Source organism: Sceloporus undulatus, chromosome 1 (genome assembly GCF_019175285.1).
Source record: "Sceloporus undulatus isolate JIND9_A2432 ecotype Alabama chromosome 1, SceUnd_v1.1, whole genome shotgun sequence".
NCBI lineage: Eukaryota > Metazoa > Chordata > Lepidosauria > Squamata > Phrynosomatidae > Sceloporus > Sceloporus undulatus.
The window spans coordinates 320,366,134-320,389,703 of NC_056522.1; the positions used below are offsets into that span (position 1 = coordinate 320,366,134).

The following is a 23,570-nucleotide window of genomic DNA, read 5'->3' on the forward strand; positions in this document are numbered from 1 at the left end:
TATAATTTTGATCCCAAAACCTGCCCTGGACATATACATGAGGTCGATTTATAGTTGAGTATATACCACAAAATTAATCTACTAGGCCCCCTACTGGCAACAATGAAAATTTCCTAAGATGTACAGCCCATTAAAATTAAACAAGTTGTATCTTCTGCAAGTGAGATATAAAGCAGTATCTCAATAGTTAACCCAAATATGCATGATCAAAACTACTATGATTATGAGGCAATGCTTTCATTTATGGGAATTCTAGAATGGGAGAAAAACAGCAGTGTAAGGTAATACCATTATCTCAGGAAACACAGATGAGTGAAAGGCTAGTGAAAAGCAGCCTTAACCCTCCAGCAAAGGTAATTTGGGGAGGGTTCATTCCCAATGCCACCTATTTTACCTTCTCTTTTAGAAGCTGAGTTTTCTTCATGGCATAATTTGGTGGTGCTTTCCGGAATCTCTCTTTCTCTTTTACTATCTATGAACAGAGAACACAGTATAATGTAATACCCAAATTCCACATATCACAGGTCAATTGATTCTGTTCACCACGAGGCCATTCTTAACTTGATTTCAGCCTTTACAAGCTATGCTTGAGACTGTTCCTATATCACCCATTCTGTTTATATTCTGTACTTGTCCTATAGTTAAAGAAGCATTTCAGATGCATGCTGGCCACAAGCCTATTGGTACAATGATGAGTAAATGCAGAATACTTTAGTGGCAATATGGCTGCAGGGACAACTGTAGTAAGACAAGCTAATTTTGCCAATGAGTAAGTGCTCCAAAAACAAACAAACAAAAAAAACAAAAAAAAAAAAAAACACTGCCCCAGCTTCAAACCTTCATTTCTTCACTGGTAACTATGCTGAGCATGGGGCAAATCTGAAGAAGTCAGAGCAAATGTGACACACAAAGAGGGATACCAAAACAAAGCCTAAACAGACCCTTAAGTGTATCTTTTCCATCATAAAAACAAAACATATAACCCATCTTATCTTTACAGGAAAAACACCTGAGAACATCTATTTTAAGACCTCACCTACCTTTCTGTTATGAACCTTCAACTGAATGGTTCCAGCTCAAAAGTACATTTTCTTCATTTACCTGCTCAATATCCTGATCATTAAATTTATAGTTGAGGGCTTCTTTGATGGACACTTCCTTCTTGTTTATCTCATCTAGTGTGGGTAGCTGCATCCCAGCAGAGAACATCTAATTAACATTTATAAAGAAAGGAAGAAAACTGTTAGTTATTTTAATTGATCATTCAACACTGTGTTCTTGGCAAAACTGTGAGGATAAATGGAAATACTCTAGCAAACTTACAGCTTCTTTCCACTTCATAAACTCACTCTCTGTGAATTCTTGATTGGAGACAAACTCTAAACGGAACACACGTTGGTCACTACCATGCCTGCAGAGAATAATTATTTCTTAGCAACCTGTGTACAACAACAATTTCTCTTATCTTCCAGAGTATAGAGAGGGGGCAGTGGTAGAGACCAATCAAGAAAAGTGCATGCATACCAGACTATTTATTTCTCTGTGTAATGGATTATGTTATAGCATGGCCAGTTCTACCTTTGCTACTGGAAGATACATTCTGAATATACTAGTAGAGATCCATAAAAACCACTGGTACCAATAGCATACGAAACGCTCACCATGCCTTTGTGCAATGTTTGCTTGAGCACTCCATGATTATTATTTTTCTAGGGAAAGGAAACTCTAAGAGTAAGGATGTCAACTTTATATTGGCTGAGGGAAAAAAGACTATGGCAATCACTTCTTCCATTCTCTTATTACACAGGGATCATACACCCTCAAAGTGATGCAACAAGTTCCAGTTGTTACTTACCTTAACTGCAATCCCTTATTTGTCCTGGTACCTCCAAGCTGATAAACCTTGCCAGTTTCTACAACACTAGTTATTTCTGCCACCTATAAAAGTAACCATGAGATAAAAAAGATGAACATTTCCATTTAAACTTCCCCACCAAAGAAAAACGAGACTCCTCACCACTTTGGCTCTTGCCATTCTTTTTTTATAATTCAAAATGCCTTGAATTATGGCACTAGTACCATTTGAAGTGTTTATGACTAGATCTGGACTTAATGTTATAAGGCACCTTGAAGTTATTCTTCTATCCACAGCAGGCATTTGATCCAGCTAAAAAATCCCATTGGTGGAAGGATAAGAGTTATCATTTACCAGTGCCCATGTCGCTTCTTACATTCTCTAAAATATCTGCTCTGGAGGGGTGGGGAATCCTCAAGAACAGATTTTTAGAATATATGTGTAGCTGTGTTGGGTGGTAGTGGTCAGAAAGTTTCTTCCATCTGTTAAAATCTGGACTAAAGGTGTGCTTGAGATATGGACAATTCCACAATACAATACAGTGGATCCTTGTTATACGCTGGGGTTTGGTTCCAAGATCCCCCATATATAACAAAATCCGTGTATGCTCAAGTCCCATTAAGTATAATGACATAGCAAAATGGTGTCCCTTATAAAAAAATGGAACATCAAGGTAAATTTATACTTTTTTGGAACATTTTCAAACCATGTATGCTTAAATCCGTGTATAAAAAATCCGTGTATAAGAAGGGCCGACTGTACCAAAACAAACTGATTTGGAAGATATGTGAATTAAAGCAGGTCTTTCCTCAAGTGGACTAAATCTAAATCTGACCTCTCATGAAGATTTATTTGCAATTTGGTTTCAGAAGGACACGAAGATCCCAGGCTCTCTAATGAGGAAAACACTAGCATGGGGAGAGGAGACAGAAAGGACAGATGGCAGTTTTGACAGAGAAAGCTCTAGCTTCTACTTATAGTGAATGGTTTACCAAGGCTCTTTAATCCCAGTAATGTGGGTGAGGGATGCTGAAATTATATATAGTAGAACTGTTCCTGCATTGAGTATTTTTAGTAGTTCTCTCTCCCCAAAGTAGGAATGTTAAAAGAGATCCCACTATGTGACCTCAGCCAACTGAGAAAAACAAAAACCTCTCACACCCCACCCCCACACGTTTAACTGTTTTTTATTCATCCTAATTCCCTGACCTTTGCACTCGTAACTTCCAAAATTTTGCAGACTTCTTTTCGTGGTGCATCTCTGTAACATATGTCAAATTCATACAAATTATTTGAAAACCCATGGAATAAATGGCTTTCTCCTGACCCTGACCAAATTTAAATAGTCCCTTTCAACTCAAATCTCTGCATCTATTCTTCTGCAATGCTGCACATTTTTAAACTAAAGCCACTTCTATTTTGTATGCCATTTTCTTAAAACTGCTCACAAAAAATGGAATCTGCTCTGATCTGGGAGGATCTGTTTCTGATGATTCTGTGAAGATACTGTGAAGAGAGTTATTTGGTTAAGAGACAATCAAAGAAAGGTCTTGACTAGACAGCTGGCAGAATTTTGCCAAACAGGTGGGGAAGTGTAGTGCCTGAGGAAAAGGTGCTATAAAAGTTTAAATGATAGTGGGAATCCCTGAGGTAAAGCAGAAGGTTTCCACAAGAAAATAGTGAGAAACCACATCTGTCAGAAACCCTGATCTTAGTAATGTCATAGGAAATCATCCCAGGAATAAGGAAGTAGTAAAGTGATCCTGGGGTAAAAGTTTAAAGTAAAATAAGGAACCACCAACTTAATAAACCAGCAGAAATGAAGTGAGAATCAGTTACTTAAATCATAAAAAAATTTCCTCAGGTAAAAATTCAGGGTAAACGTAAAGAAATACTGAGAGTATGACTCTCAAGAATATCAATCCAACTGGGGAAAGTCTGGCACAACTGGAAGGAATGAGTGAGAGAGACTACAGACACAACCACATCTGGGCCCTTAGACAGTATGGAAAGATAAAAGGAGAGATTGAGTTGACTAGGATTGAATATGAAGAAAAAATAGACATTTTGAAAATGGAGAAAGAGCAAGAGTTAAATTAAAAAGAGCAAAAATTAAGAGAGAAGGAACTACAGCGCAAGAGGGAATTAAGAGAACAAGAACTGCCACACGAGAAAGAATTAAAAGTCAGTTGGGAATGGATGAAGCTGAATGTTGTATGAATGAAAGAAAGAGGGATGATAGTAGTTGGCTTGAATGCTGTCAAATACCAAGTATTCTGATATAATAAATAAAATTGAACTGCTTTGGTAAACTTCTAAAACTTCATCGACTTTGAATCAAAAGGGTCTCACACTTAAAGAAATAACTGTTAACACAACTTGTCCACACTAATGTCATCAGGAGGCCCAAGTCTCAAATCGCAAGAGGGATTATAAAGGAGGACAAAAGGGCAAGGTGAGAGTGGTAGGCTATCAAGGCTTGGAACTGCAGGACTAGCCATGGGAAGGCATTCATCACAAGAGCCTTCTTTGGAAACCGTAAGGGCTACTTTCCCACAAGATCTCTACTCTGCACAAGATCTTGGCAGGATCGATCCCCTCAGAAGGCACAATTATCTCTGAAAATTTCATCTAGCTCTGCTTAGAAATAAAGTTACCAGCTTACCTGTTTATAAAAAGTTTAAATTTGGATAACTTTTGGAGGTGTAATGGTCACCTCCACATCCTTAGGATTTACAGGAGATCAATCTACCCCCTCACTGTACAGAAATTATTGGGGGGGGGGGGGAGAAGAATGCTGATTGGATGTCCAAATAAAGTGTGGTAAAAAGAGTTAATATTGGGTCCAAAACCAGTACCATATTGTGCAATTACCCTACTTTAATATCACCACAAAATGTTGTTAACATTCTCTGATCGAAGAGCAGGGAAAGCTTGTTGTTATTGTGAAAAAAGAAATTAGGTCTGATCCAGGATATACTTACTCTGTAAACTGGTTTGCTGTTGTGGTTTCCTATTCCAATGCGCACAAAGCAGCCAGTGACTGTCTTGGCAAAGAAAGGCATGTGACACCATCGCTCCAGTTTGTGTCGAGATAATCGAACACGATTCAGTTCTTCGGGTAAAGACACTGGTTGTGATTTTGGAGGAACTTCTTCTTTCCTAATGTAAAAAGGCGGGGAGGGGGGAGGAGAAAAACAATTCATACCCTAAAGTAGATTGAGAGTTCAACATGCTACATTCTGGGATCAGAATCCTCAACTCACACACTGTAAATCATACATTATCCATTGCAACAGCACTAATTTTTTGTTGTTGTTACTCAACTGAAAAAAATAAAATAGAAAACGACTCAACACATGAGACACAAATAGATTTACTGCCTCTATTTATATCCAAGATTATTAGTTATCACATGTAACTATCACCTTTGTTCCAAGGAGCTCAAAATGGTTCTCTCAGGTCCAATACACACTGCAAAAACAATCCAGTTTGAGACTGTTTTAATTGCCCTGGTTTAGAGCTAGGGAATCCTGGGAATTGTAGTTTATTATGGCACCAGAGCTCCTTGACAGAGAAAGCTAAATGTCTCCCAAAACTACAGTTCCCAGGATTTCCTAGCATATCTAACCCAGAGTAACCAGAAAAGCTTCACAATTATGTTGAATACTGAACCTTCATCTCCTCAGTCCTGTCATCTCCTCAGTCCTATGATGAAAATAAACCTATTTCACATAGAAGTGGGAATTAATGTCACATAGTATTACATAAATGACACCTCTAATGATCACAAAAGCTAGTCCTACAGATAGACTGTCAAGCTCTCAAATCTGAATGGAGATTCAGTACTCACTCTTCTTCTTCATCAGAAGATGAAGACCTGGATGAACGATCAGTTTTTTCACTAGATTTATCATCCTCTTCTTCCTCTTCATCATCTGAGTATACTTCACTTGTTTTTAATGGCTGCTTCTTTGCTAGCAATTCAGCTATAAACAAAGATGTAGTAAATTAATGTTAATTTTTTGTTCCATTTCTTTTAGTTTTGAAATTCATTTAGTTTAAAAATAACCACAAGCCAGACCTATATCACAATCAAGCTGGAAAGCAGCCTTCATCTGCAACTAAATTTTGATCAGTTTAATCTCCACAGAACTATACAATATGAAAGTAATTTCATAAGAGCAAGTGGGCTTTTGAAGACAGCACTGACTCATGCCCCACTCCAAGCCACTCTATAAATGAATTTAAAAACAACAGGATATCACACAGCAGTCTGTGATATAATTTTTTTTTAAAAAAATCTCCTGCTGTGAATGTGCACTTTTGGGGTATAGCTGATTATGTCTGCAGTGTAGATGGAGCCCGTGGGGACAATATACAATCTGAACAATGCTGGAATACCTATCAAGTTGTCTAATTCTACTCTAAAGAGACAAGGATATGTAATAAAAAATTAACTACATATTTGATATACTCAAAATAATCGTCACCATCTTAGACAGTTCAAAAATGGAAAACTGGACAAAATACCAGATTATCAGCAGATATTAGGATTGCTACATGTTACCTCTAGTATCAGAGAAAATACGTCTCCAAATATTAGTCTTTGGGGAACATTAGCAAGAAGATGTCCCTGCTTGTGAGTTTCTCATATGCATCTGGCTGGCCATTGTGCAAACAAAGTGCCAGACCAATGCACATCTGGTCTAATTCAGAAAGGCTCTTCTTATGTTTATTAGGTGAGGAAAACTGCCATTACTTAAAAATAAGAAAAAAATAGAAAGGAGAAAAGCTCCACATGCTACTAGATAGTCAACTGTTTATTCTTTTAAAAAGCCCTAAGTGTTTCGGCCTATATAAAAGCAGGCCTTTTTCAGGGTGGCTAAAAACACAACTCAAATATAAATCTATTATAAATACTGGAAAAGATAGAAAAACACTAAAAAAAATTATTACATAAAAACATATAAAATTCCTTTGTTTTCCATATCAAAAATATACATACCCGTTCAACAGAAATCACTGGAATTCTTGACAATACACTCCAAAGAGATTAACCATTAAACATTAGCCAGACAGAGCCTACTGGTGTTTTGTTATTTATACATATTCCAGATAGTCATTACAAGGCAGACTCAACTATATGTGCTGAATCATAAGGACATCTGATGCAATCAAGCAGAACAAAGACTCAGCTAGTTATAATAATAGGTTATAGTTATTCTATAAATGTTTGTATACTAAGGATTGCAAATCCGAATCCTCATTCAGATCTAAGCTTATATCCTTTCTATTTTTGCATGTGCGCGCACACACACATATCCGCTTATCAGTACTCTTTCTACGATTACTTAAAAATCAACCCTTTTCAGATGTAGTTCCAAACCACAGAAAGGTCACTAAACCAGATGTTCTAATGTTCAGACAGGGTACCTGTGAAGTAGATTAAATGAAGTAGTGATTGCAATCAACTTAAAAGGGGGAGAAATATATCTTAGCTTGTGAAACCACAAGAGAAGTGCCATTATCAATCAAAAAGTATCCAAGAAAGAATACAAATGTGAATGGCTAATGTCTAGACCCAATACAGTTTGCACCTGCACTGCAGATAATGTAGTTTGATACCGCTTTAATGGCCATGGTTCAATGCTATGGAATTCTGGGATTTGCAGTTTTGTGATATATTTTGCCTTCTCTGTAGGAGTTCTGGTGCCACAGCAAACCACAAATTCCATGATTCCATCGCATGGAGCCATGGCAGTTAACATGGTGGCAAACTGTATTATTTCTGCAGTTCAGATGCGCCCAGAGTCATGGTTGGTCTGGCACATACCCCCAAACTGAGGGCACAAATCTACCACACTATCAGCATATGAATTCACTGCATTTCCCAGTGGATTTCCATGGCTGAGTGAAGATTCAAATCCTGGATTTATAGTCATGGACCAACACTCAAACTACTATGCCATACTCGTCCCTGTACCGTGCTTTAATTCATTATATGAGCTGCATTGGAGACCATTTGGGAGAAAGGTAGGATACAAATAAAATAAAGTAAACTACAGCTTAATGGACATACCTGTCCTGTTCTTTCGTTTCTCCCTTTCAGCTTTCAATTCTTCCATGGCTTGGGATTTCTTATCCAGTTTTTCATCTCTCTTTGACCGTCGTTCTTTATTGTGTGACATTACCTGAAGAAACACCTACTTAGAAATTAAGACTGAAAATAACTCAGAATTACTGTACACATGCTTACACTCACAAACCACTTCTCCCTTTGCAGTGCTTTATACTATGTTGATTTGTTTATTCTTTTAAATTGATCTGGTCTTTTAACTGATGTGCATTTCAAGCTAATGTTATGTTATGCTGTATGTTAATTTGTTGCTGTTCCCCACCTCAATCCATGGGGATAGGCGGGTAAGAATAAAAAATAGTATTGTTCTTGTTTACAAGTCCTGGGTTTGTAACAATCATCCTGAATTGCTTTGGAATTTATTAAGGTTGCCAATAATCTTGAAAATTACAAAATACATGATCCCCAGCTTTCAATTTCTAACAACTTCAAAGGTTTTAATGGCTAAACTCATTAATGTCCATTGCAAGATGGGCAAATAGAATGGATCCACATCAAGTCATTTTTTCCAACCTGTTGTCATCCAGATATTTTGGTCTACCACTTCCACTGGCCATACTGACCAGCACTGATTGGAGTTAAAGGCCCTCTCCAGACGAGCCCTTTGTGGCACGTCCATGATGTGCTAGGGTTGCCTCAGGGTGGCACGTGCACACGACCCGCAACCATAGCATGGTGTGCACGCGCCGCCATTACGTAGCGCCTTACACACAGCATGCGTAACTGTTACATCGCAGCTGCGCAGCTGAGACGTATATGCGCAGTCTTTGGCACTTTGCAGCACAAGAAAAAGGAGCTGCTTTTTTGAGTTTCTTTTCTGCTGCACAGCTGCGACGTGCAATTTGTATGCTACGGCGCAGTTGTGGAGCAGAGAGGTGCCAAGGAGACGTCTCTTCTGGGTGGTCTGTACCCTGCCAAAGTCACAAACATTTTAAGAGCATCAGGTTGGCCAACATTACCTGAGATAATGTAGAATGAATTTCTTGCATATATGAGAAAACATTTTTAGATGATATTGACTTTAATGAGATATTTTTGCTTCTTTTAGGGTCTGCTCATTTACTCAGATTATTAAGAATTTGGAAATTTGGGGGTGAGATAGGGTGAGGCACCATCACTATGTGGATAACTCAGCTATATTTTTTTTCTTCCTACCCCCATCCCCATTTCTAAATAGCAGAAATATTATTCGTGCTGCATCTCTACCAGAATAGCCTGGCCTCTTATCTACACTAGGGAAATCTCCAGATTAGATTATTATAACAAATTATAGGTAGGGCTGCATCTGAGGACAGTTTAGAAAATGAAGTTACAGGTAGTTCAAAGCATGGCTGCTAAATTGCTAACTGCGAGATGCACATTATCCCCATTCTCCAATCCGTGCTGGATCTGAGCTTCTTGGCTTGATTAAACTCCTGGTTTAATGCGTTTTAAGACTTTATTTAAGATAATCCAAGTATTTGGATGATAGATCTTAATTTGGGGGGTAGGGTGTTAACACACTATTTTATATGCTGCCATTAGTTATTTGGGAACAGTAGAAATCAGTCAATGATTTCTGACAAGGAAACATGAAGTTTAAAGGGTGGAGTAGAATGGAAATATGTAAACTGTCCCAAATTAGGAGCCACACACAAGCAAAAACCTGATTTCAGATAATTCACCCTCTCGCTACAACCACACAAAATAAAATTCTAACTGTATTGTCTGGTAAATCTCTGGGAGTACAGAAGTAAAAAGATACTAAAAGATGTTTTATGTGGACTATTCCTCATTGTAATAAATCAATTAAAGTTGCCAAAATATAATAGAAGAATATTGTTTGTGCTGCAAAAGACTAAGATGATGACCCGTTTGGTAAAAACTACCAAAGATGAGTACAGGTTGAGTCTCCCATATCCAGAATTCCAAAATTTGAAATATTCCAAAATCCAAAATTGTCCGCATGGGCAGCTGTGATACCTTTGCTTTCTGATGTACACAAACTTTGTTTCATGCACAAAATTATTTAAAATATTGTGCATAAATTTCCTTCAGACTGTTACATAAACTATATATGAAACATAAATTAATTTCATGTCTAGACTTGTGTCCCATCTTCAGAATATCTCATTATGTATATGTAAATATGCCAAAATCCGAAAAGCTCCAAGATCAAATCCTCTTCTGGTCCCAAGCATTTCGGGAGGGAGACTCAATCTGTAATTAGTTATGAGAAGTCTGGAAGGGTACGGGGAAATTCTTGCTTAATAAAAATCCGTCTGGTCAGCGCTTCAGTGAGGTCATTTCTTAATCAAGTTCAATCAGAGTTAAATCTAAGTGATTTGATATCACAAATCATTGGCTGAAAGCATTTTTATTCTCCTGGTAATGTGAGCTTGTGTTTCTTACCTGGGATTCTTGAATTTGTGTGAGCTTTTTTTTCTCCTGCTCTTCTTCTTGCTTTTTCTTTTTCTCTTTCTTTTCTTTCTTTTTCGCTGTCTTTAGTTTTTTCTTTATTTCAAACCTAGGCATAAAACGAGGAAAACGATAAGTAAAGGCCAGTAATCAAATTCAGGTAGCTTGAAAAGTCAGGGCAGGAATGAAATAGTATGGTAGATTAAGAATTCCCAAAGCTAGGGAACTAACAGCAAGAATAGACAAAGTTAAACTTATCTGTTCTTCTTATGATGACATTAGACAAAATTTGGCTAGTGATTACCATCTCATAAATTATCAGGAAGAATAAGCACTTAGTTGCTCAGCTTTAATACAAAAAATTAAGATCTAAAAACCGAGGAGTGAATTTGTATAAATGCTTACGTAGATAGGCTTCATGATTTTAAATCATCTAGAATGATTTTTAAAATCTACCATGAAATGATCAGAATTCAATGTAAAATCCAGACATGAAACAAATTACCAAATTAAGTGTGGTACCCAATTTATACTGAAGCCTTCTCCAACCTGGTACACTGCAGATATGCTGCATTACGACTCTTGACTGGGAATGATGGGTGTTGCAAAATAACATATGTAAGATTGAGAGAAGCTGTTTTATTATAAATATCAGGTGCCCAAGTGCCTTACAGATAAATTTAGAATGTATAATACAGCACACTCAGATGTATTATGCTTAGACACTAAATAACATCATATTTTAATTTAGATCTCTTGCTGCTATTAACTAAGCCATAGGAGAGATTTCTGAACCATTTATAATGGGAAAGAACCAAATAAAAGCTAAGAAACCAGCAAACATTTTGTGGTTTCATGGCTCCACTAGGGCCCCTTGCTGGAAAAAGGAATTAAGAGGAATTAGAGAACTGCTGTTCTTGGAAACCGCAAAGTTTGAAACAGTCCTTCTGTGATAATGGAAGTGCTCCCACTATCTGAACCTTCTTCCCAGGCAACAAAGGGTTAAATGAGGTGAAAAGGCTCAGTTACATTTTAATGAGGCTCAGCATCATAGTGGTGATGAGATAACAACTGCACAATAAGATGACCAGTTAGGCAGAAATCCAAAAATCTTCGGCAACTTTCTCAACAGAGGTTATTAAAAGCCTAAGAAAAGACAAGAGATTTTTAACAAAGAGAAGCCTGGAGCAAGGGGCTCCTGTCTCCCTCATTAGCTGATTAAAATTAGACAAAGGAGTCTAGATTTTCATCTGCACCATGGACATCAAGAACTGCAAATCCCATCAGCCTATAAGAAGAGTAGGAGAATGTATTAGCTAGCTGCATTAGAACTTTTGGTTACTTTTTGGTTACTTGGCAGAAATAGTCTAATCTGTGTATAACTTGTAACTTCCAATCTTGTGCCTGAAGGAAAGATGATCCTTCACATAAAAGAAATCATTTTGCTATAGAGATTCCTTAGTTAAAATTAAGCCTTTTCCTTCTCCTTCAAATTTCTTTGCTCGGTCTAGCCCTTCCCCAGGGTTGGGGAAGGGAAGAAAATGTCTCTGCAGCATTAGAAAAGAGAAACCTCACCTGAAAAGAGAAATGCTAGTGGAATCCTATTGTGTTACTATGAAGGGAACATTCAAATCAATGGGTTGTGACGGTGTTGCTTTTGGCAGGCCAGGAGGGAGGGTGAAGACAAGATGGGGAGGGGAGAGAAGGGGATCTTCTATTGCTGCTGCTACCATCAGATTCAAAGTGGAAGGACTTTGGAAATTCAGGCAATGCAAAGTGTGGTGGGAATGGTACAGTGTTGCTTTTGACAAGCTAGAAAGGAGAGTGAGGAAGAGGGGGGGGGGGGAGTGAACTGTCCACGGCAGTAGCGGTTGCTAACATCAGATTCAAAGTGAAAGGACTTTGGAAATGTGGGGGATGCAAAGTCTGGCAAAGTGGGAAAGGTATGGTGTTGTTTTTGGCAGTCCGGAAGGGAAGGAATTGGGGAGAGAACATAAATCTTCCATGGACGCTGCTGCTGCTGCTAATATTGGATTCACCGTGGGGAAGGCAATGTGTTGAAGGCTGCAAAGATGGGTGATGTTCCTGATGGGAGTGGCCTATGTATCATTCATGTTTGAGGGAGCTAACATATTCATGGCTTTTTCACTTTTCTGGGGGTCCTCCACCTTTAACCCACACAAATGTGGAGTGGTGACTGTATTTGTCAGGCACAAGTAGGTAATTTTGTCTGCTAACACACTCTGGAGTAGCTGAAGTGGAACACAAAATTCTCACACACTGGTAACTTTGTTCACCCTGAAAAATCATTATTGGATACATCTTACATGGCAGGTAGAGGTGGGAAACCAAATCAAAGGCTAACAAGGAGCTAGTTTGCTCATATTCTTCCAGTTCCAAGGGAAAGCAGACATGGGGCAAAAGGAAAGATAGCAGCTGCATTCGCAAAACTGACATGGAGTACAGGCTGTGTCCCCTGAAATCGTTTAATAAATTAAGCTTTAATCAAAACCTCACCTTCTCTTTAGAACTTCTCTCTTCTCTATCCGGTTAAACAATTCCTGTTCTCTCTCTTTTTCTGTCATCTGTTCTAGACGAGCTCTGTCTTCTTCATCACCCATGAGGTCCTCCCCATAACCATCAGTGAATTCATCTTCTGAAGATGAATCAGAATCTGAGCTGGAACAAGAGCTGTTGCTTTCAGAATCAGAAACCTCACCTGAAATAAAACAGAAAGAACCCCAGAATATTGGAGCAACCAAGGAACTGCAGATGAATCTCAAAAGTATTGAAATAGCCTTCATTTGGTTGTTATACCAGCAAGAATGAGTCTTCTGTAAGTCTGAGTAAAATATGTATTAAGCTTACAGTGAGTGAGGACCTCTGCCCTTGGGGGGGGAGGATCACATGATTAAATCAAGTCTGATTATTGATTTAAATCAAATCCACCCTGTTTGAGACTAAGCGTGTGAAAGAAGTTGTAGCATGAGCTTTCGTAGACTTGGTCTACTTCCTCAGATAAAAGCTCATGCTACTTCTTTCACACAGTTCGTCTCAAAGGTTCTGCAAGATCTCTTTGTATACCGATATTCCAGACAAACATGGCAAAGTTTCTATTTACTACACTAAGAATTTATAATAAATACTACTAGATCCTTTGTTATCCCTTGATAAATTTAAAGTGGTAAATTTAGTTGGGTCCATGTCTACGTAGTACTGGACTGAAGAAAGAAAGGTGGCTGGGAAGTCTATGGCGGGTTACAGACCACCAAAAAGCGGCAGCCTGTACCCACCCCTTTCCCCGGTGTATTGGGGCCTCAGTGGGTAGAACGGCAGCCGCTGAGGCCCCAATCTGCCGTTTTCCGGGCCGCGGGGAAGCGGCAAAAGGCCGCTTCCCTGCAGCCTGGAAAGGGGTGTCCTTGGGGCTTTAAGCCTCAAGGACACCCCGCAGTAGTGGGGAGGAGGAGAAAGGGGCCGCTTGGCCCCTTTCTCCTCTGCGTCGCTGGCGCAGCCGTCTGATGGCTGCGCTCAGCGACGCAAACCAGGAAGGAGCTCCAAAACGGAGCTCCTTCCTGCTCTGCGCAAAGGGCGCATTAAGCGCCCTCGCACGGAGCAATGGCGTCACGTCCGCGCCGCCTCGTTTGGAGGAGGCACGTTTGTGACGCCATCATGGCGGCCCCCACATAGATGGGGCGCTGCCATCTTGTACGTCCTCAGGACATATTAGGCTTGGGGGCGTCAAGAAGTGACGCCCCTTTTTAAAACTAGGACGTCCTGAGGACGTCCCTTATGCCTGTCTGTAACGCGCCCAACTCACTTTAACAAACTCTTTTTGTTGTAATCTCCCAGTTCTCATTCATTATTTTCATAAGTGAATTTTTTCTACCATTGAACACATAATCCCCATTTTGTTACACTCACACTATCTCTCACAAGAGAATGATATGGTCACATGTTCCTGTCAAAGTGACTCATGCTTGTATACACATAACGACTACTAACTGTTGGTTGTGTAAAGGGTTTTTTTTGTTTAGTATTCAAGATTATGTTTCACAGACTAAAATTCCCAGAATCTCCTAGCCTTGGCCATGCTGGCTGAGGGATTCTGGGAAGTAGTTCAAAACCAAGTAGCTTTCCCAAGCTCTGGTGTTTTATACACTTCTCAGTATCAGTTCTGAAGCTCTGTACTAGCCCAGAGCTGGAGACGACTGCTTTTGGCAGAGAATACCCCCATTACCTTTACAATTAATTTAAGCTCTTCTCTTATACTGTACATATTCAGTAAGCTAGACAATGAATTCTTTTTTACTAGTTTTAGTTATTATGTGTACAGAAAAAACATTAACAGAGTGCACAGGAAAAAAAGAGTACCAAAAGTTTCCCTTGGGGCTCCCCAGAATTTATTTTTTTAAAAACTGATTTCATGGTTTGCCCCCAAAATTTGGGGGCAAACCTTTCATTAAACTATAATCAATGGGATAGTATTGTAGCCAGTTTAGTTACTTTTAGCTCAATATAAACAGTTTATCTCATCAGCAATGATACTGAAGTCATTTTAAGTACATTTAAGGACCTTATGTATTAAATGTAAATTTAATAATAATTAAGTATGAGCAGAAAAAATATTTGTTAATAATCAGGAATTTCAACTCAATACTGAATGTAGATTTTTAAATCAATTTCAGCTAATTTTAGTGTATTTTATATATTCATACTTAATTTTTAACTAAAAATCTTTTAAAAAACCAAACCAAAAGAGGTTATTACATAGTACATCCTCTCTGTTACCTTCTTCAGGTGCTGAACTTTCTGCAGAGCTTTCTTTATCAGAGCTGCCTGATGAGGCTGCTTTGTTCATCTGTTTCTTCATGGCTCCTTTTTTCTCTGCTTTCCCAACTTTCCCTTTCTTTTTGTTTTTAGAACCTCCAACTGTCCACTGTAGGATAAAAGGAATGAGGGCAATCTTTTATTGAAATGCTGAACACTCTCTGTACATAATCACAAATTCAAACCCTAAATTAATTTTAAAGGGCAGATGGGATAAAGGATGGACCAAGACAAGTGCAGATGGCAATGCAGATTTCTGTTACAGAAAACAAGTATGCAACTTCATTTAGTGGCTGGACTAGAGAAGATCTGCAATTGACCTTATATTTTTTTAAAACAAAGCTGCACAGTTGACAGTTATTGTTCAGAGGATATAGACAGTTAAGTTAGAACTTCTGTCCATACTCCAAAAACCGTATTTAATATTTGGAAGACTGTTCCTCTAGGAAGACTAAGACCACTATTCACAATTCATAGAATCATAGAGTTGGAAGAAACCGCACGGGCCATCCAGTCCAACCCCCTGCCATGCAGGAAATCCAAATCAAAGCGTTCCCGATAGATGGCCATCTAGCCTCTGCTTAAAGACCTCCAAGGAAGGAGACTCCACTACTCTCCAAGGAAGTGCATTCCACTGTTGAACAGCCCTTACTGTCAGGAAGTTCTTACTAATGTTGAGGTGGAATATCTTTTCCTGTAGCTTGCATCCATTGTTCCGGGTTCTGTTCTCTGGAGCAGCAGAAAACAAGCTTGCTTCCTCCTGAATATGACATCCTTTCAAATATTTAAACAGGGCTATCATATCACCTCTTAACCTTCTCTTCTCCAGGCTAAACATCTCCAGCTCCCTGAGTCGTTCCTCATAGGGCAAGGTTTCCAGACCTTTCACCATTTTAGTCGCCTTCCTCTGGACACGCTCCAGCTTCTCAATGTCCTTTTTGAATTGTGGCGCCCAGAACTGGACACAATATTCCAGGTGGGGCCTGACCAGAGCAGAATACAGTGGCACTATTACTTCTCGTGATCTAGACACTATACTTTTATTGATGCAGCCTAAAATTGCATTGGCCTTTTTAGCTGCCACATTGCACTGTTGACTCATGTTCAACTTATGGTCTACTTGGACTCCCAGATCCCTTTCACATGTAGTTTCATTCAGCCAGGTGTCCCCCATCCTATATCTGTGCATTTCATTTTTCCGCTCTAAGTGCAGTACCTTACATTTCTCCGTATTGAATTTCATTTTGTTAGCTTTGGCCCAGCTTTCTAGTCTATTCAGGTCATTTTGAATCTTGATCCTGTCCTCTGGAGTATTAGCTATTCCTCCTAATTTGGTGTCATCTGCCAATTTGATAAGTATGCTCCCAATTCTGTCATCCAGGTCATTGATAAAGATGTTGAATAGCACTGGGCCCAGGACAGAGCCCTGTGGGACCCCACTGGTCACTTCTCTCCAGGATGAAAAGGTGCCATTGTTGAGCACCCTTTGGGTTTGGCCGGTCAACCAGTTACAAATCCATGTAACAGTTCCTTTGTCTAGCCCACATTTTACAAGCTTGTTTGCAAGAATGTCATGGGAAACCTTGTCAAACCTTGCTTTCAAATTCAAATTCAAATTGCTTTCACACAGTTTTAAGAATTAGCGAACAACAGCAGCAGCATATCAGTTTTTAAAGTTAAGAATACCTTCAATGTTATACAGTGTGCCCTTGGCTTACCCGGAGGATCCATTCCGGACTCCTCCGCGTAAGCCAAATACCATGCATGCTCAAGTCCCATTCAAGTGAATTGAGGCTCGTGCATGTGGCGGCGCAATGGCGCGCCCGTGACAAGCGCACACCCCATTCATCCAAATGAGATGCACCACCTTTTGTGCGGCTTTGAACATTTGCTCAATGCCGCATGTAACGCAGGCGCACTGTACTAACTGAACAAAAAATATAAACTGCTTTGTAAAACATGGTGGTTTAGCATTACTGTATAAGAACAAACCTAGTCTCCCCTGAACTTGTGTACTCTCCCCAAAGAAACAAATTGTTTGCTTCCTCTGGCATGAATGTGAGAATGTGTTTTAAATTAACTGCAGTTTAGTATGTTATCTGAACTCTAAAGTTTGGTTAATCTAAAATTATGGCTAGTCAAAAGAAGCCAGCTTAAACTATGATATGAGGTTGGCTTTTTTGCTGCTGATCAAAGATCAGTTCCAGATGGCATGAGAAGCTGCAAGCAACAAAACACAAAGGGAAAACTTCAAAATTATCCTTGTGGTTGCATCTCTTGGCATGCATACAAGTATGTATGTAAGGAGGTGTACTTTCACACCAACACTGCCACGGCTAAAAGATACTTACAATAAAACTGCGAAGAAAAACTCACACTATCTATGAGACAGCATCGAAGTGTTATTATCTTCATATGGCCCTTACCCATTATTAGCCAAGAAACCCCAAAAAGTACAGCGCGCCCGCGCCATACGCGGGCATGCCATACGCAGCCTTGAGCATACGTGCTCAAGCCTCGGGGCGCACGTGGGGCGGAAGGGGCAGCGCGTCCCATTCAATTGAATGGGCGCGTGCGCCCGTTGCGCCCCGCGCGTGCCTGCGCTGCCGCGCACAAGCCCCATTGTTTCCAATGGGGCTCGAGCATAGGCGGAATTCGCCTTACGCGGAGGGATCCGGAACGGATCCCCCGCGTGAGGAGAGGACGGACTGTAATGTTTCCACATTCTGCATTACACATTAGGCTTCCCAGTAACATGTAGTTGGGGCAAATAATGTATTCTTTTAGGCCCCAGGTAATCTGGTTTTTTATTCTTACAAGCTTTTAGAGAATCTTGCTGACTGACTTCTTTTTCTGCTAATTGCTTTCATTATGTGGTTAACTGTTATTATTGTTTTAATTTTGATTTTGCAAGCCATTTAGAAACCAACTTTGACAAAAGGCAGTACACAAACAATTATCTTGAATACAGAAACTTCAGAATACCCCAGAATGAAACTTCTGAAATGAAAATCAATCAGTATGTTTGGCTGTGTAGCATGTAGCATGAACAAAAATAATTTCACTTCCATCATCACCTGTCATTTTCTTCTCTATTACCACAGCCAATTCAAGATGACATATCATGCATTTTACTCTGTAAAAGTTTATGTGACTCTTTTCCAATATGGTGCCCTCTAGCTGTGATGCCATCTTTCCCAGCCAACATGACCCTTGTGATAGTAGTGATTTGTAGTCCCACACATCTGAAGGGCAAACCATTTTGGAGCAGATTGGCTTACCATTGTAATAAATGTGCTTGCCTTTAGACAAGTACAAGCTATCATCCAAATCTAGATATTCATATTTATACAACCATGCAACACCAAAGTGTACTAGGCCTTTGAAAGAAGGGGAGTATAGAGATGCTTAATACAGTAGCTATGATTATGGCTGCTGTTATTATTAATGTTTTATACTATCATCCCATTAATTTGTTCGATACACTTGCTTGATATAATCTACTTTTGTAAAAAAGCATACCTCAACATCACTGTCTGAGGTCTCAGAATCTGAAGATGCTGTTGGTTTACTAGCAGGTGTTTCCTTTTCCTCAGAGTCACCACGTTTCCGTTTGGCCAATGACAGGAGCTCCTGATGGAAGCAAAAGCATAGAGTTAAGTTAAAAATGAGCAGGCTCTTCCATCCATGAGAGAAACAATTTCTACTACATTATTTCTTCTTCCACCTCATCTCTACCAATATTTCAAACAGGTTCTTCCTTAGGATAATGACAATATCACTGCATGGTGTACTGTACAAACAAATAACTACAAAATTCAGCAGGCACAGGCAGGGCTATGTTCCTTTCAACTTCCTCCTCAGTAAAGTTCACAGGTGCCAGACCTTACTGGCTTCCAGAAAACTATGTAAAATGTATTTCAGAAAGCCTTTAAAGCCTCCTATATCTTCTCTTGCATTCAGTTATTAAGTGACTCACTCAGTTGTATAGATCTTTATTCATCAGCAGGTTTCTAAGCTGTCTTTCATTTAACACACTCGAGAGTTTATGACTAATAAACGGAACATAAAAAAACACTATTGTTAAAATACATGCACACAAATAGCTCTGAAATTAACAGTACAGTACTAAGAATGCACAGAAAAGTAATTAATAAAATATAGACTGAATTAAATTGGATTTATTTATCTGATGCTGATTATTCTAATTAAACATTTTAAAATGCTGTAGTTCATTTATAGTTAATGCAAGAAAGTCAATATAAAATTAATATACTGTACCATATATACTCAAGCATAAGTCGACCTCATGTATAAGTCAAGGGCAAGTTTTGGGGCCAAAATTAGTGATTTTGATATGACCTGTAAATAAATTGAAGATAAAACTTTGGGGCATGTAACAAAGCAATGATTCCCAAACATTGGTCCTCCAGATGTCTTAGACTTTAGCTCCCAGAATTCCTGGATGTTGGCCAAACTGGGTGGGGGTTCAGGGAGTTGAAGTTCAGAACATCTGGAGAACCAGAGTTTGGGTATCACTGATAAAAGAATGAAGTAAAGGAAAATAATGCAAAATAAACTTACAAGATTCCAGCAGGCATATGTTTGTGCTCATCCTAAAGGCTGGATGGATGAGAGAATAGATTGGGGGGAGGGTGTCAGAGCTTCTAGGACAGATTACGCTCTTGTTTTTCACCAGGAAATGGTTCCTTTTATTCATTTATTTTAAATAAGTGTTAAATACAATACTTACTTTGACCAGTAGATAAATCGACTCAGGGTTTTGGGGTCAATTTTTATGACTAACATTTCTAGACTTATACATGAGTATATACAATAAACACCAGGAAACACTGCAAAAGGAATGGGGCCCTTAGATATTATCTACCGAGGTATCACATTTGTACAGCACATGATATTACTGGGCCTAATTGCTGAAAAACATAAACTGCCTGTCAGATTAGAATAAGTGTTGCCAAGAAACAGGGTACATTATAGGCTGAAATATCCTCCAATAACAAACACTAGAACAAAATAGGCTTCAGCATTCAAAAGCATTCGACCCTTCTTATACATGGATTTTTTATACATGGATTCAAGTATTCACGGTTTGAAAATGTTCAAAAAAAGTATCATTTTCAAATATCAAACTTTGATTTTCCATTTTTTATAAGGGACACCATTTTGCTATGTCATTATATTTAATGGGACTTGAGCCTCGATGGATTTTGTTATCCACAGGGGATCTTGGAACCAAACCCCAGCGTATAACAAGAGTCCACTATACCTGTAAGGGCTTTACATACATGACTTCAAGAGGAAAACACCTACTGAGATCCACTACAGAATTCTATATCTACTATTGTCTGATAACCAAGAAAGCAAAAAATAAATCAATTCCTTCATTCTCCCAAGGTCAACCTGATAGGATCATTTTGGTGAATGAAGTTATACAACAAGGAAGTCGCTTAGATTGCTTTCTATAAATCAATAAATATGCTAAAGAACCTGCATTGAAAAATAAGCACTTAGGCGCGTTACAGAACGCCCTCAAGCGGCCGTTCTTCTGCCACGGCCATTAGCTGCGGCGGGAAGCCTAAGCGGCCAGACCACAAGGCTTCCGGCCGCAGTGAAAAAGGAGCGCCGAAATGGCGCTCCTTTTTGTCTCCTGGAAGTGGCACCGCAAGGTGCAAGGCGCACACTCACTGCATCACTTCCGCTGCGCCACGTCCACGACGTAAAAATGGCAGCGCCCATGTGGATTGGGCGCTGCCATTTAGGACGTGCTCCGCGTGTGTTGGGAACAGAGCCAGTTAGGAAGGGGCAACCCTTCCTAACCCTAGCACGCCCCTTCCTAACCCTAGGACGCGCAGAGCACGTCCTAAATGGCGGTCTGTAACCCGCCTAAGTAAATTTGCTCCCAAGAGGTATTGACTGGCAAAGTTAATGCCAATGGAGAGAGCCAGTGGGGCATAGAGGTTTGAGTGTTGGAACTACCATTCTGGAGACCACAGTTCAATTGCTGCTTGGCCACGAATCCCGCTGGGTGGCCTTAGGCAAGCCACATGCTCTCAGTCTCAAAAGGAAGGCAATGGCAACCGTCCTCTGAACAAATCTTGCCAAGAAAACTCCACAACAGGGTTACCTTAGTGTCGTCATAAGCCAGAAACCAAGACACACACACACACACACACAACAATGGCCTGTTTCAGGATTCACACTACTTTACCTTGGTTTGGTGATGGGGAACATCTCATACTATGTCTCTCTTCTAGATTCAATGGCTCATATACAGTTGCACCTTCTTATCCACAGGGGATCCATTCTGGACCCCTGCATGGACAGCAAAAAACACAGGACCTCAAGCCCCATTCTTTCCTATGGCTGTGTACATGCACATCCTTTTAAAACAACAAGGCATGCCACCCTCAGAAGCTCAAATCCGTGGATGGCAAGCCCACGGAGAAGAGCTCAGTGTAATTCTTTACTTTCTTGATTAATGGTAACTATGATTATAACTATTACTCCTGAACTACAGTTATGATCAGTAGCTACTTGCTCCCAAACCACAAAGATTAAAAAAAGATACTTTAACTGCTGTTACATGCTTCCAATAGGTAAATCATGGCTGGAAAAAACAGGAAATATAGTATTAGACCACTGAAAAGTTGTATTTCTTCAGGGTACTTCCTATGTGCAATGAAGGAAAATAATACAACTCCAGTGAAGCAATCTAACTAATAGCCTTCAAACATGTAATGGCATCTTCTGTGCATTGCATTGTTTTCTGACCAATACTGGTCCATTCATTTTCTTCTCCCCGTCCTACTTTTCTCTCTGTCAACTTGTAAGAAGGATATCAACATGTTGCAGAGAATGGTAACCAAGATGCTAAAGTAGTCTAAAAACAAGTTCTATGGGGAATGGATGAGGAAATCTGGTATCAATAATCTCAAAAGAGATGACTGAGATGTGATATGGTTATGTCTGACATGCAGAACGTGAAATGAGTGTGTTTTCTGCTATTATGGAATGTAACTGAACCAATGGATTCAAATCACAAGAAATGAGATTTCAACTAAACATTAGAAAGACCTGACAGTAAGAGCTTTTTGATGAAATGGACTATTACAGAAGGTGGCAGACTGTCCTTAATGGGAGGTTTTCAAATGGAGGTGGCCATTCATCAGGAATGCTTTAGCTGCAGATTCCTATCCTGCCCAGGAGTTGGACGACATGGCTCTGGTGGTCCCTTCCAATGCTAAAATTTTATGATTCTGTTTCAAATACTCTTGAATACTGCTATTCTGGTTCTTATATATTAGTTCTGCTTGGAGTAGAAAAGTCTTTACAATATTTACAAAATATTTCAAGCATTAACAGAAAGAGTTAAATTATTATGCAGGAAGGGGAGCAAGCTAGCTTCTCTACAATCCTCAAGTATGAGAAGCTCTGAAAAAACAATATTTCCATTGACTTGGAGGGGCTTAAAGCTAGAGGACACTGCCCTCTTCAAATTCACTTACCACAAGACATAAATGATGGTAGGAGCAGGGCTAGCAAGCCCCTTTCCTAGTGTGTTTTTTTAACATTCCTTTTTGTGAGCACTTAAATAGGACTAGGTCACTACCTACATCAGAGGTGAGCAGCTACAGTAGACTATTTTCTCTTTGTGGCAGGCTGCATGCCATTTTTGACTGCAAAGTTGGTTAAATTTTTGGTTAAAATTTTCAGGCTCAGGTCTGCTGGAGAGAGGAGTATCCCAAATCTCATGCTCCTGAAATTTCCAGGAGCAGCACTGGGTATCTTTGGGGAAATACTCAGTTTTAAAAATACAATAAAATAAGGGGGGGGGGGGGCATGTTCAAAGATTTGAGAGGAGCTGGGGAAACCTGGGGTCACAGCTTGCACACTTGATAATAAAATCATAAATATTTCTTTTAATTTTAAATACTGAAGTTGAGTTATCAGCATTGTAAAAAGGCACACTGACTACTAACTTAAAGCTTAATTGTTTAAGCAGCAGTGGGACCGATGCGGTCTGTGAACCTCAGGTAGAACATATATTGAACAGGGAAAACAAAACAATTTTCAGTTGAACCATGATTCTTGGGGATACCATTTTATGGAAAATTGCTGTGTCAGCATTCCTATCCTTCTGGCTTCAGAAAATGGTGCGCACATGGTTCATACACTTCAGAAGAACCTGAAAACAGCTCTTCAACTCAAGTGATCACCTCTGCATTAAAGACTGGTTTACACACTGTAACAAATATCAATACTGCAGAAAGCACAGGTTGAGTCTCCCTTTCCCAAAATGCTTAGGATAAGAAGGATTTTGGATTATTTTGG

The 23,570-nt window shown here is 39.4% G+C and overlaps 1 protein-coding gene across 2 annotated transcripts in view; it reads right to left on the reverse strand.

The window, feature by feature from the left end:
* RTF1 (RTF1 homolog, Paf1/RNA polymerase II complex component) overlaps positions 1–23,570 on the reverse strand; it is a 47,963-nt gene that overhangs the window by 19,019 nt on the left and 5,374 nt on the right. Inside the window, exons 2-12 of one of the 2 annotated variants that reach the window (XM_042451990.1) lie at positions 18,741–18,851; positions 15,180–15,327; positions 12,909–13,110; positions 10,386–10,500; positions 7,938–8,049; positions 5,709–5,844; positions 4,840–5,017; positions 1,856–1,938; positions 1,324–1,411; positions 1,102–1,209; positions 395–472 (exon numbers count right to left, since the gene is read on the reverse strand). In XM_042451990.1, coding sequence (XP_042307924.1) covers positions 395–472; positions 1,102–1,209; positions 1,324–1,411; positions 1,856–1,938; positions 4,840–5,017; positions 5,709–5,844; positions 7,938–8,049; positions 10,386–10,500; positions 12,909–13,110; positions 15,180–15,327; positions 18,741–18,851 — 1,359 coding nt within the window. Of the gene's footprint in view, positions 1–394; positions 473–1,101; positions 1,210–1,323; positions 1,412–1,855; positions 1,939–4,839; positions 5,018–5,708; positions 5,845–7,937; positions 8,062–10,385; positions 10,501–12,908; positions 13,111–15,179; positions 15,328–18,740; positions 18,852–23,570 lie in introns of both variants that reach the window. The other variant, XM_042451980.1, reaches the window with a different exon arrangement.